Genomic DNA, 12,688 nt, shown 5'->3' with positions numbered 1-12,688 from the left:
CTGGGCTCCAGAGGACCGTACACAGCAGCGTCAGCTGGGCTCCAGAGGACCGTACACAGCAGCGTCAGCTGGGCTCCAGAGGACAGTACACAGCAGCGTCAGCTGGGCTCCAGAGGACCGTACACAGCAGCGTCAGCTGGGCTCCAGAGGACGGTACACAGCAGCGCCAACCGGGCTCCAGAGGACGGTACACAGCAGCGTCAGCTGGGCTCCAGAGGACGGTACACAGCAGCGTCAGCTGCGCTCCAGAGGACGGTACACAGAGCAGGGCTTCGAGGCGCCACGCTCGCCGCACTCACGTCCGAGCCTGCCTGCAGCCGGCTGAGCAGCTCCTGCAGCTGAGTGAAGTGTGCGCAGAACTGGAGCAGCTCGGTCAGGAAGCGCTGCGTGTGCACGTACAGCACGGACGCCATGTGCAGGCGCAGCTGGAGGTCGAACGGCCGCTGCAGGCCCGGGTCTGGCGCCTGGTACCTGTCGGCCGCCAAAGTCCAGGCCACTGCGCGCGCGGCGGCCACCGATGTTTTGGTGTCAGCGTACACCGCGTGAACCCTCGGCGTTACGGGGCGACCCTGCACAGTGTTCGCAATGCCGATTTGACCTTCAATGTGACCACACGAAACAGACATGAACACATCTCGGGGCTCAGTGATCTTTTGATTGCATCCGCTTCGTCAAATATGCACCGATGCTTAACGACGCATAACCGGCCTACATATACACGCACACGCACACGCACACGCACACGCACACGCACACCACACACACACACACACACACACACACACACACACACACACACACACACACACACACACACACACAGATTATATATATATATATATATATATATATATATATATATATATATATATATATATATAACGGTGAGTGTATGTGTATGTGCGTGTGCTTGCATGCGTGTGCATGCGTGTGCATGCGTGTGCGTGCGTGTGCGTGCGTATATGTGCGCGCGCGCGTGCGTGCATGCGTGTACGCGTGTGTGGGTGTGGGTGTGCGTATGGGTGTGCGTGTGCGTGTGGGTGTATATGTGTGTGTGCGCGCGCGCACGTGATACATTGAACAACATACGTGCAAATATTGATGGAGCGGACAGGATCAGCGTGCCGAGAGCACAGATAGCGCCTGGACAGACGTCCTGTCCACAAAAGCGAGGCCCGCAAGTGACCATCATTGTGCAAGGACCTGAACTGGTGATCAATTCACACCACGGCGCGTACCAGCACGCCTCTGACGTACCCAGCGGAGCAGGAGCGCCCCACTGAGCCCCGCCCCGGTCGGACGCCTACCTGACCAGGTCGAAGTGTACAGCCTCGGGGCCGGACGTGACGAAGCGCTCGCGGTAGAGCGCACCGTGCCGAGTGAGGTCGACCAGCGCCAGGGCGCCCAGGTGGCCGGCGGTGGTGGTGCGGCCGGCCGCCGCCACCGTGCGGCCGCTGAAGTCGGTGACGGTGGCGCGCGCCAGCGGGCCGCAGCCCGGCTGGTTCAGCAGCAGGCTCAGCGAGTGCACGCGCACCAGAGTCTCGGTGGCCGGCTCGGCGGCGGCGGCGCAGGCCGGCCGCGAGCTGCTGCGGCTGACGCCCGGCTCCGGCGGCTGCCGGCGGCGGCGCCGGTCCCCGTCAGGCCGCGCTCCAGGCAACGCCCGGCAAATGACCGGCACACAGCGGTCATGGCGGCGGCGGCCGCACGCAGGAGCCGGTTCCATGTCAAGTTGCAACGGGGAAGATTTCATTTGGGGAGAAAGTATGACAACGTTCGGTAAGATGTCATCACCAAAGACTGTGACAGTCTGGAGCGGGGGGCATACACCTAATGGAAATCATCCCAGTCAACATCAGGGACAAGTTCGGAATATCTCTAGACCAAGCTACCACAGGAACGGCCGCAAACGTTAACTTGTTCGGTGAGAGCGTAACAGCGAAACCATAAATATAGCGCAACAACGAAATATGGATAGGTGAAACGCCCAGGTTCTTTCCTTATTTAGAAAGCCGTCACAACTCTCAAACGCATATTAACCTCATGGATGAATCTCAGACCTCCTTTGGTAACAAATAGTGCGGGAGCCCCTCTCGACAGGATTGGATGTGAGGACGGCGTTCACCGGCGCCTCCCCCTCCCCCCATCCCTCCTGCCGCCTCACCGCCGGCTCGGGCTGCGGCGGGCCGCCGAAGAAGTCCAGCACCATGACCCACGACTGCGGGCTGACCACCACGTCCAGGCAGTTGAAGTTGACGTCGACGGTGCGTGCCACGGCGGCGCGCGCGCCACGCAGCGTCGCCGTGCACTGGATGAGCGCCGACTCGAGCGGGCGGCGCGCGCCGTCCGCCGCCGGTCGCGCCCCTGCCAGCGGCGGGTCCGGAGGTCAGCAGCGCGCAGGGCCGGGCCACCGTCCACGCCCGGCACATACCCATCGCCAGCCGAGTGAAGCCAGTGCCTGTCGGCCTGGCCTAACGCGGCACTCAAATCTACACTGAAAACGCTACCATGCTTGAAGCGACTTACCCCTGACACACCCGCCCAACAATACATCCAGATGTGACACTGCACCTATACAGTCCAGTGGTTCCCCTGACACCACACGCGCCGGGACGGGACGCCCCCGCCGGGCGTGACACGCTGGCCGCTCCGTTGCGGGTCCCGCGTGACGGCGGAGGCTGGGCTCACCGAGCGGGCGGCGCGGCGCGGTGCGCGCCCCCAGCACGCCGAAGCCGTCCAGCCGGTCGGGCAGGCTGCCGCAGGCCGGCTCGGCCTGCTCGGCGTCGGCCGACGCGGCCGCGATGTCCGGACACGAGGTCGACAGGAAGGCGCTGACGGATGACAGCCGGCGCTCGCTCGGCCTGGCGAGCAACACGCCGCTGGTGACACACGTCCGGACGCGAGCACCGGGGGCGGGGAGCGTGCGGCTGCACTCACACACAGACACACGCAGACGCACGCCGGCGCACGCCGGCGTGCGTAGACACACGCCGGCACACCCAGGCGCACGCCGGCACACGCAGGCGCACGCCGGCACACGCAGCGGGCGGCAGGCCAGAGGACGCCGCCATGTGATACCGTCGCCAGGCCCTCTCCCGCCCATCCCCACCAGAGGTCAGAGTCGCCCCGGAGGGCGCTGTACAGACCAGGGGCACTTCGCGCCGGACAGCACAGTGCGAATCACGGCATCTGCAGAGCAATACCGATAACGCTTGTCAGTGAGCACGTCGTCAGAGCTCGGAGCTAAACAATTGCACGGGCACACGTCGCAAGATCGGCGTACGATATTCACCGAGACTCGCACGAAACATCCATGAATGCGTCCACCGATAGGTAACGGCTTGTGTGTTGTGGGAGGCCTCGAGGCCACTCACGTGACGTGGGAAGTCATACGGCGACGAATCACGTGGTGTGATAGGCTATGAGGTAGGTCACGTCGTGCTGTGGGAGGTTTTAAGTCACGTCGTGCCGTGGGAGGTTTTGAGGTAATGACTCATGTTGCTCAAGGCCATAAATACCACGACTGAAGTATTTTGGAAAGCCAATACACAATGAATCACGTGCTGTGAGAACCAGGCGTAATGGCTCGCATGTTGGCAGAGTCCATGAGGTAGTATTGCACACGTTTTCTGGGTATTAGGTAGTGCTTTATGGGTTGCGGAGGGTGGCAGGCATGCAGGAATGACTCGCGTGGCGTTTAGTTTAGTTGGATGACTGGCGGAGGCCCCGCTGCGCCGACTCACATGTTGTACGAGGCCATGGGGTATGGCGGAGGCCCCGCTGCGCCGACTCACGTGTTGTGCGAGGCCATGATGTATGGCGGACGCCCCGCTGCGCCGACTCACGTGTTGTGCAAGGCCATGGGGTGTGGCGGAGGCCCCGCTGCGCCGACTCACGTGTTGTGCGAGGCCATGATGTATGGCGGACGCCCCGCTGCGCCGACTCACGTGTTGTGCGAGGCCATGATGTATGGCGGAGGCCCCGCTGCGCCGACTCACGTGTTGTGCGAGCCCATGGGGTATGGCGGAGGCCCCGCTGCGCCGACTCACGTGTTGTGCGAGGCCATGGGGTATGGCGGAGGCCCCGATGCGCCGACTCACATGTTGTGCGAGGCCATGAGGTGTGGCGGAGGCCCCGCTGCGCCGACTCACGTGTTGTGCGAGGCCATGAGGTAGCGGTGCGGCGCGTCCGGCGGCTGCAGCAGGTCCTCCATGGTGACCTCCTGCAGGGTGACCTGGAGCGAGGTCAGGTCGGGCTGCAGGCGCTCGTACGCCACGGCCAGGTCACTGAAGGTGAGCGTCACCAGGCCGCGCGCCTCGCCGCCACCCATGTCGCTGCGCAGCTCCATCTCAAACTCCGACAGCTGAAATGAGCCTGCCGGACACACAAGGACAAACCATCATGCTTCTCGCGAACGCGCTTAACGACTTATATCTTTGTTGTACTACATTGGCAACAGGTCGGCCCGTGGTTGTTTTCTGTCACCGCAGCTTCTGCCTATCGTTTTTAGCCAGTACACACTAACTGGTGAAAGTATTTCGACCAGCTGCTGCCCACTACGGCAAAGGAATGCAATATTTCAGCTGAAAACTGGCTCAGACGGGCTAAATTAGGGTCGCAACAACAGCTGACGAGTTGAACATTCGATAGCCAAATGACAAAAGCACAGACGTCTGGTGTACCACAGAATGGCTAGCAACTCATCTAAAAGTTCGAATCGAGCAGTCACGTGCTCAAGATCGTCACATGCATTCATTGCAATACTGTCCAATGAACGGTGTCCTGGCTGGAACTAATTCTGCTAGGCCGACAGGCATGGACCAGATGGATCTCACCATGAATGGGTATGACTTGGTTTTGCGCTGGTACCGAGATCTTCCTCTCCGGCGGCGCCTCAGCTGAGCTGTCGTCGGCACCGGCCGCCGTTGAGCCTGCGGAAACAGCCACATCCCGAGTATCAGACTCCACAATATCCACATACAGCCGCCAGCAGCGGGACCACGCGGTGTGTGTGTGTGTGTGTGTGTGTGTGGTGTGTGTGTGTGTTTGGGTGTGTGTGTGGTGGAGTGTGTGAGTGCGTGTTGGTGCGTGAGTGCGTGTGTGTGTGGTGTGTTGGTGTGGGTGCGTGGTGCGTGGGTGTGGGGCGAGTGCGTGCGTGCGTGCGTGGTGCGTGCGTGCGTGGTGTGCGGTGTGTGGTGTGTGTGGTGTGCGTGTGTGTGTGGTGGTGTGCGCGTGCGTGTGTGGCGTGCGTGTGTGTGCGTGTGTGTGGTGCGTGTGTGTCGCGCGGCGTGTGCGTGCGTCGTGTGCGTATGCGTGTGCGTGCGTGCGTCGTGCGTGCGCGTGTGCGTATGCAAGCGCGTGTGCGTATGCAAGCGCGTGTGCGGATGTGCGGATGTGCGTGCGTGAGTGCGCGCATGCGTGGGTGCGTGTGTGTCGAAGTTGTCAAGTATCAATCCAAAACACAACTCAGCCGATAGGTTCGCAGGGCCGTGGTTGCAGCGAGACAGTTCGTCCTACCCAACATTCACGTTGCTTACAAATGTCTCCAGCGCCTAAACCAAGCATAAATGAACGAGAACACTTTCCGAGACACAGGAATCCATTTCAACGTTGGAACAAGCAAGATAATAGCAGCCACGCAAAAGTGACAAACCATCTGAGATCTAGGTCTAGCCATCTAGGCCTGGCCGTCTAGGCCCGTGTGCGGTCCGCCTGGCCAGTTTTCCGTCGCCTCTCTGTGCTATCGCTGCCGCTGGGCCCGTGTGAGCAGCAACGGGCGGGTGGCACCGCCCAGTGCCGTACCGGGGCCGTGCGCGGGCAGACCCGGCTCCGGCTCGGTGTCTTCGTCCACCGGCGGCACCGTCAGTTGGTCCAGCGTGCGCAGGATCTGCTCGTACTGCGACTTCAGCACCGAGAGCCGCACCGGCGTCACAAACTGGCCGTCCACCTGACCACACAGAGGAAGCACGTCCAGAACATGTGCGGTAGCCATGCTTACAACTTTCAGGCTTGACAAGGTACTCAACCGTTGCCATTAGCTCAATGCTCACGCCCCCCCCCCCCCTGCCCCCCACAAATACAAAAGCCACATTTGTACGACCCGGCCCACCAACGGACGAGGACAAACAGTCATCGCATTTCCGCGATAGACCAGTGCACCCGCCAGCGACACGGGTGCCGTGGTGTCAGTGACAGACCAGTGTACCCGTCAGCGACACGGGTGCTGATGGCGAGTGCCGTGGTGTCAGTGACAGACCAGTGTACCCGTCAGCGACACGGGTGCTGGTAGCGAGTGCCGTGGTGTCAGTGACAGACCAGTGCACCCGTCAGCGACACGGGTGCTACTGGCGGGTGCCGTGGTGCGCTGCGGCCGACTCGCCTGCAGACCGTGGCGGCGCGCGCCGGCCGCGTCCGGCCCGGCCAGCTCGGCGCGCCGCAGCGACACCTCCAGCGCCGTGTCGTACAGGATCGGGTCGCCGCACAGGCGCGCGTCGTACAGCTCGTCGGCGCGCAGCACGGTGAACGCCCGCCGTGGGCTGCGGACAGCACGGTGCGCTTAGGCGGCGAGGGACGCGGCGGCCACCGCTCGGCCGCGGGACGCCGCCGCCGCCGGCGCCCGACCGAACGCGACCTCAGGCCGTTGATCGGGCTGATCAGACGGCGACACGGTGCGACGTCCCGCGGGATCAACGCCGGGTGGCGAACGGCACGCAACGCCGGTCTGGCTCGGGGTTCCCGACCCGCCGGCTACCGTCTGTCCTGTCAAACACGCTGTGGCAGCCCAAGGCCGCCGCGGCAGCCCTGCCGCGAGCCGCTGCCCCATCCGTCGGCTCTCACCTGAGGTCGCGGGCGCGCAGCACGCGGTCCAGGTCGAGCGAGTAGAGGTTCATGTCGCGCACGTCCAGCCGCTGCTGGTCGCCGGGTCGGCTGGCCAGGGCGATGCGGCCCAGGTGCGCCACCAGCACGCGGCTGCCGCCGACGCTCTCCGGCACCACCACGATCGGCGTCTCCAGCACCACACTGCCGGCCGCAAACACACTGTGTGTCTCTGGAGACACACCGGAGACACACACACACACACACACACAGGCACACACACACACACACACGCACACACGCAACGCACGCACGCACGCACGCACGCACGCACGCACGCACGCACGCACCACACACACACACACACACACACACACACACACACACACACACACACACACACACACGCACACACATACACGCACACGGACTAGCACACACACTACGCACACGCGCGCCGCCGTCACTGGCGGCGACGGCCGCGACACGGCAGGCACATACAGGGTAGGCGACACGACAGCCACACACAGCGCGGGCGACACGACAGCCACACACAGCGACACAGCAACGAGGAGCTGTCCGGTGTGTTGAGCCATGGTGGCAGCTGGTGCCGTTTGCCAGCGTCGGCTCAGTGATAACAGCGCCCACCGGTCCATGGAGAGCGGGTACGAGTCACAGCTGGCTCTGACCGACTGGCGACAGCCATCGGGCTGGAGGTACACAAGGCAGCGTTCGGCGGCGGAGCTCACCACCCCGGAATGTCTCCCGATGCAAGTGTGACACAGGAAACGACACGAGGTAGACAAGAGTGCCTCGACGGCGGCCGCGGCTGAGCGCAGACGGAAAACTCCCACGATTCGAGGTCTGAGGCTCAAGGGCGTTCGAGGCGAAACCTTGCTGACAATTATGTGCGGTTCTTTTGCCAGGTAGTGTTTCGTTTCCATGATCCCGTCTCCCGTCGAGGCCACACAGCAAAAGCCCGCACAGGCGCCATGAGACGCGCGGTCGGCTGGCGCGGCCGGTGCGCCTCCCAGCCAGAGCCGTGACGTCAGACGGCAGCGGCCGGCCGCGTGCCCTACCTCAGGTCCAGGTCGGAGAAGGCATGGCCGGCATCGGGCGGCGGCGCCGCGTCGGGCCGCGGCGGTGACTGCGCGCCCGTGTCGCCGCCGGAGCCGGATGGGTCCGCCCTGTCGGCCGACCGGCGCGGTCAGACGGCCAGGCGGCGACGCGGCCGCCGGGCGCTCGGCGTCACACCGCGGTGTCAATCACGGACAGACGCATTTCGTGGTCCCGTGTGACGGGGTGATGGGAACAAAGTTCCCAGGTTATAAGTAGATCAAGCTGTCCACGGCGAAAACAGCGCGCCCCTCTGCATTTGTACATCATTCTCATGTCGGCTCTCAATGCACACGGACAGTGGGCAGCTGCCACAGTCAAATCACGCGAGACCAGTCGATGAGCTCTGCCGGGTGAGGAACGCACCGCAGTGGTACCGACACAACGCCAGCTGTTCTCGCACCTGATGTGCACCATCTCGCGGGCCATCTCGGCGGCGGCCAGGCCGACCGAGCGGGCTAGCTCGGTGATGTACTGCTCGAACTCGTCCACGCAGTCGCCCAGCTCGGCCAGGAACGGGGCGCGGTGCGTGTAGCACACGGACGCCAGCCGGACCTGCGGCACGGCCGCTCGGGTCAGCACGCGCGCCAGGCATGGCACTATCCCTCAGCAGGGCCGGCCGGTGGCGAGGCGGACGCTTCAGCGAATGCAGAACAGTCGAGAACACACGCAGATTTAGGCACAAGCCGTGCAGAATCAGCTTCTCCGCTCAGTGACACTCAAAGACCAGGAGGCGCGGACCAACGGACAATCTCCATAGTGGATACGCCATGATCACTATGTAGGCCGCATGCCGCATGATGGACACTCACAGTGAGGCATGACTAAACACGATAAGACTACTGTCCGTCGACTCCACGCGGCACCTCACCACCATCCGACAGTGCCGAAAAATGTCGGATGAGGTCAACGTCCAACGTCGCATGCACGCAGGATTTTCTCAGTGACGTCAACAAAGTCAGCGCTTCAGGTCCGGCCAGACAAGACCAGCCATCCGCTGGCGGAGCGACCGGCGGCGGCAGACCCACCTGAAGTTGGGCAGTCTGGTCGGCCCCGGCCGGTCGGCAGGCGGTGAACTCCAGCGCCCGCGGACACTGCTCGCTGTCCCGGTACAGGTCGGCGTTCAGCCTCCGCAGCAGGTCCTGCCGCAGCCGTGGGCCCGTCAGCCGGGGCGGGGGAGGGGGGGGGGGGGGGACAGCACGGGCACCGGTGGCGGACAGGCACCTCCCAGCCAGCTAGCTGCTCGGTACGCGCAGAGGAAGCGTACATGTCGCAACCGTCTGGTAGTGCCGGCTTAGCTACATCGCACTGGCACCTTACAAGCGCAGTTAGTGGGTGCCAACACAAACACAACATCATTCCGAGGATCCATCCAACCTACTACTCACACGACCTATACATGACCTGCGCCCTTGGTAAAATCTAGACCAATGAAAACCAGCAACAAAACGTCCTCGAACGGCCCCATCCGTGCGTGCGAGCCCAGCCAGCCGGCGGCTCAAACAAACTCCCAAGCATGCAGTAATGTCCGACCGCTGAGCCGCGGGCGCGCAGGTCGGCCGCTCGGCTGGCCGCCGCTCCGCACCGGCCTCACCTGGGACTGCTCCACCACGGGGTCGAAGCCGACCGAGAGGACGCACGGATGCCGGTGGCCGCCGGGGCTGAGGTCGCGCACCTGCAGGCCGCCCAGCGCGCCGCTCACGCACAGCTGGGCGGCCAGCGTGGCCTGGATGCGCGCGCCACTCACAGTGGCCGTGGCCACCTTGCGGCCCGTCACCGAGCCGTGCCGGATCCGACACGGAGCGCAGCAGCAGCACATTCAGCCTGCCGGCGACGGAGACAGGTGAGGGTCAGCCTGCCGGCGCCGAAGACAGGTGAGGGTCAGCCTGCCGGCGCCGGAGACAGGTGAGGGACTCAGGCCTGCCGGCGCCGGAGACAGGTGAGGGTCAGCCTGCCGGCGCCGAAGAACAGGCTGTAGGGTCAGCCTGCCAGCGGCGAGACCGGAAGACAGGTGAAGGGTCAGCCTGTTCAATCGGCCGGAGTACAGGTCAGAGGGTCAGGCCTTGCCGGCGCCGGAGACAGGTGAGGGTCAGCCTGCCGGCGCCGGAGACAGGTGAGGGTCAGCCTGCCGGCGCCGGAGACAGGTGAGGGTCAGCCTGCCGGCGCCGGAGACAGGTGAGGGTCAGCCCGTTACGGCCGGGGTCTAGTCAGACTCAGCCTGTTGGGGCCGGGGTAGGGTAAGCGTCAGCCTGTCGGAGCTGGGGTCAGGTCAGACTCAGCCTGCTGGATCTGACAAAAGCTGAACAGTTCGTGTAGCCCGCAACCGACACACGTATATAGATTATGGTCATTCATTAATTATCGAAGGGTTTCTGCACCAATACTGTATGCAATGATATGTGCTTTCCAGACGACATATGACTGCTAGAACGGAGCAATTTTCCACTTCTTGGTGGAACAGGCAAATAAAACCCAAACATGACGACCAATAAAACTCCTCAGGGAGCCGACAAGGTCTGCAGAGTATGGGGTACACCACTGACACCCTCCGAGCGCTACCATCAGCCTGCTCACAACACTGCCACAAGCAGCGGCCCGGCTGGCCGGCCGAGGATGGGTCTGGCGCGCAGCTGCGCCTCTCTGGGGAGAGGGGCCGTGTGCTGGCCCGCGCCCGCCGGCGGCCAACTCACTTGTGGAAGTCGAACGTGAGCTCGGTGCGGCTGGAGGGCGGGCTGGCCGGCGGCGAGTCTGTCCGCGCCCGGTCCTCCGGCGTCCGTCCACACCCGTCTGATGGCACACCGCGCACACACACACATACATACACCCACACAAGGCGGAGGCGTGGGTCGGGAGCGGCACAAGGCGGCCTGCGAACAGCATCGACGCCCGGGAGCGGCCGTTTGAGAGAGGCCGTTCGAGTCTATCATTCTGCCCACATATCTCGCAGTTACACGTCACGCTCTTTGGCACGTGTCGGCGTACATCGATTTAACACACTGCAAGAAGGCAGTAGGACAACCTTCCAAGGCGCAGCCGTGATAAATACTTCTTCTTAGTTACGTATGTATTTCAAAACAGGCTCGGGTAGGAACTACTTTAGTCCGAGATCCTTCGCGCGGATGAACGCAGAATCAAGGGAGAGTTGTCCAACTCCTCCGATGACCAGCCCGATGGTGATCTGAACACGTCAATCATCTCCAGCCCCCCCCCCCCCCCCTCCCCCAACACCATGTCTGCGCCAAGGCTTCGGTCCATATTGTTTCGCAGGACCTCCTGGTACTAGGTCGGCTCTCGTGCTGGCAGAGGCGGGGCGTCTCCTCATCACCAGAGTTAGAGGGGGTCTGGCGTACCTTCAGTCTCCGGCTGCGTTTCCGTGGGGACCGGCGGGGAGTCGGCGGGCGTCTCACGCGGCAGGCTGATCCGGTTCAGGAAGCCGGCCAGCTCCACGATCGTCTCCTGGTTGGCTGCAAAGCCGGAATCAGGGAGGTGAGTGTTGGCCGATGTCAGTAAGCAAGACAGGTGTTACACACGCGTTGGTCGGCCTCGCCACGACCGATGGTCATCCCACGCAGAACACTTGCCCGAGAACTGGAGAGGTGTACGTTTGATGCTATGACGATTAAAACACAATGCATCATTGACACATCTGGCCAGTTAACACACATTGATTGGAGCTGCGTCGATGAACATCGCGAACATTTTCTTTGTTTAACATGTGGGCCGTAAGTCAACGCACAGACAAAAATGTGCCTGTGAGCAAAACGTGTTTTTTTCCAGAACATCTGCAAAAAGGCGAATATAACTCGGCTGAAGATACGAAAAAAAAATACTAGTGGCTTGCAAAGCTACACATTCCAAGTAAACATGCGCCACACCGCGACGGCGTGCCAAACGTCCAGCACCAGGCCGGGACCCGTCCATCCCCGGGAAACACTCGCCAATGACGTCCAGGGTGTTGAAGCGGACGGAGACGGTCTGCAGGGTGTGGCTGGGGTGCTGGCCTGTAGATGGCAGCACGATCGACACGTCCAGCGTGATGAGGGCGTCCTGGGCGTGGCCGACGGGCTGTTCGGGCGGCGGCGACGCTCCAGCCGGCGGCGACGCCGACGCTACTGCCGCACACCGGGCCGCTGCGTCAGCAACATTCGCTAAGCGGGCTGTGCGTCTGAGACACAACAGCACTATCGGACCACCCCGTCCACTCGTCCCAATGCCAGAGTACGAGCTACTTGCCCCTGCTCTCCGCCCCTCCGTCCACTCGCCACAGTTCTATAAATGACAAGCGCGGCTTGCACGTGCCTGGGACAGTCAAGGCTGTCCCTGAGAGCCCCTATCTAATCAGATTCAGTGCCAGAGCGTACGCCTCAGAGCATCAGCTGTGCCTCTGAGCCAGTGGGTGTGCCTCTGATCCAGCAGCAGTGCCTCTGAGCATGTGGCTGCGCCTCTGATCCGGCAGCAGTGCCTCTGAGCCAGTGGCTGTGCCTCTGAGCCAGTGGCTGTGCCTCTGAGCCCGTGGCTGCGCCTCTGAGCCAGTGGCTGTGCCTCTGAGCCAGTGGCTGCGTTTCAGAGCCGGCGTCCTTACCTCTGATCGCCGCGGCCGTCTGCAGTCGCTGGTTGATGGCGCGCGTCAGCGAGACGGGCGAGGCCGGCCGACCGAGAGGCTCCGGCGAGCCGGGACTGCACGGACTGCACGGCTCCGAGTCCAACAGTGAGCCGCTCACGCTGTCCACGCTGGCGGCCAGACAGCGGGGTCACACGG

At 63.0% G+C, this 12,688-nt stretch overlaps 1 protein-coding gene across 1 annotated transcript in view; it reads right to left on the bottom strand.

The window, feature by feature from the left end:
- Vps13D (vacuolar protein sorting 13D) overlaps positions 1-12,660 on the bottom strand; it is a gene marked incomplete at its 5' end in the record, with an annotated part of 46,724 nt that extends 34,064 nt beyond the window's left edge. The window contains 18 exon segments of the mRNA XM_037233699.1: positions 300-471; positions 1,308-1,421; positions 2,169-2,320; positions 2,780-2,858; positions 4,149-4,371; positions 4,833-4,928; positions 5,800-5,944; positions 6,443-6,533; positions 6,835-7,017; positions 7,893-8,000; positions 8,333-8,484; positions 8,958-9,071; positions 9,524-9,724; positions 9,726-9,753; positions 10,620-10,716; positions 11,280-11,393; positions 11,868-12,041; positions 12,512-12,660. Coding sequence (XP_037089594.1) covers positions 300-471; positions 1,308-1,421; positions 2,169-2,320; positions 2,780-2,858; positions 4,149-4,371; positions 4,833-4,928; positions 5,800-5,944; positions 6,443-6,533; positions 6,835-7,017; positions 7,893-8,000; positions 8,333-8,484; positions 8,958-9,071; positions 9,524-9,724; positions 9,726-9,753; positions 10,620-10,716; positions 11,280-11,393; positions 11,868-12,041; positions 12,512-12,660 — 2,392 coding nt within the window.
- Positions 12,661-12,688: the final 28 nt, after the last annotated feature.

Source organism: Pollicipes pollicipes, unplaced genomic scaffold (genome assembly GCF_011947565.3).
Source record: "Pollicipes pollicipes isolate AB1234 unplaced genomic scaffold, Ppol_2.1 Scaffold_7231;HRSCAF=8579_pilon_pilon_pilon, whole genome shotgun sequence".
Taxonomy (NCBI): domain Eukaryota; kingdom Metazoa; phylum Arthropoda; class Thecostraca; order Pollicipedomorpha; family Pollicipedidae; genus Pollicipes; species Pollicipes pollicipes.
The sequence above is the reverse complement of the archived record's forward strand: the minus strand, read 5'-3'. Positions and strand labels throughout refer to the sequence as shown.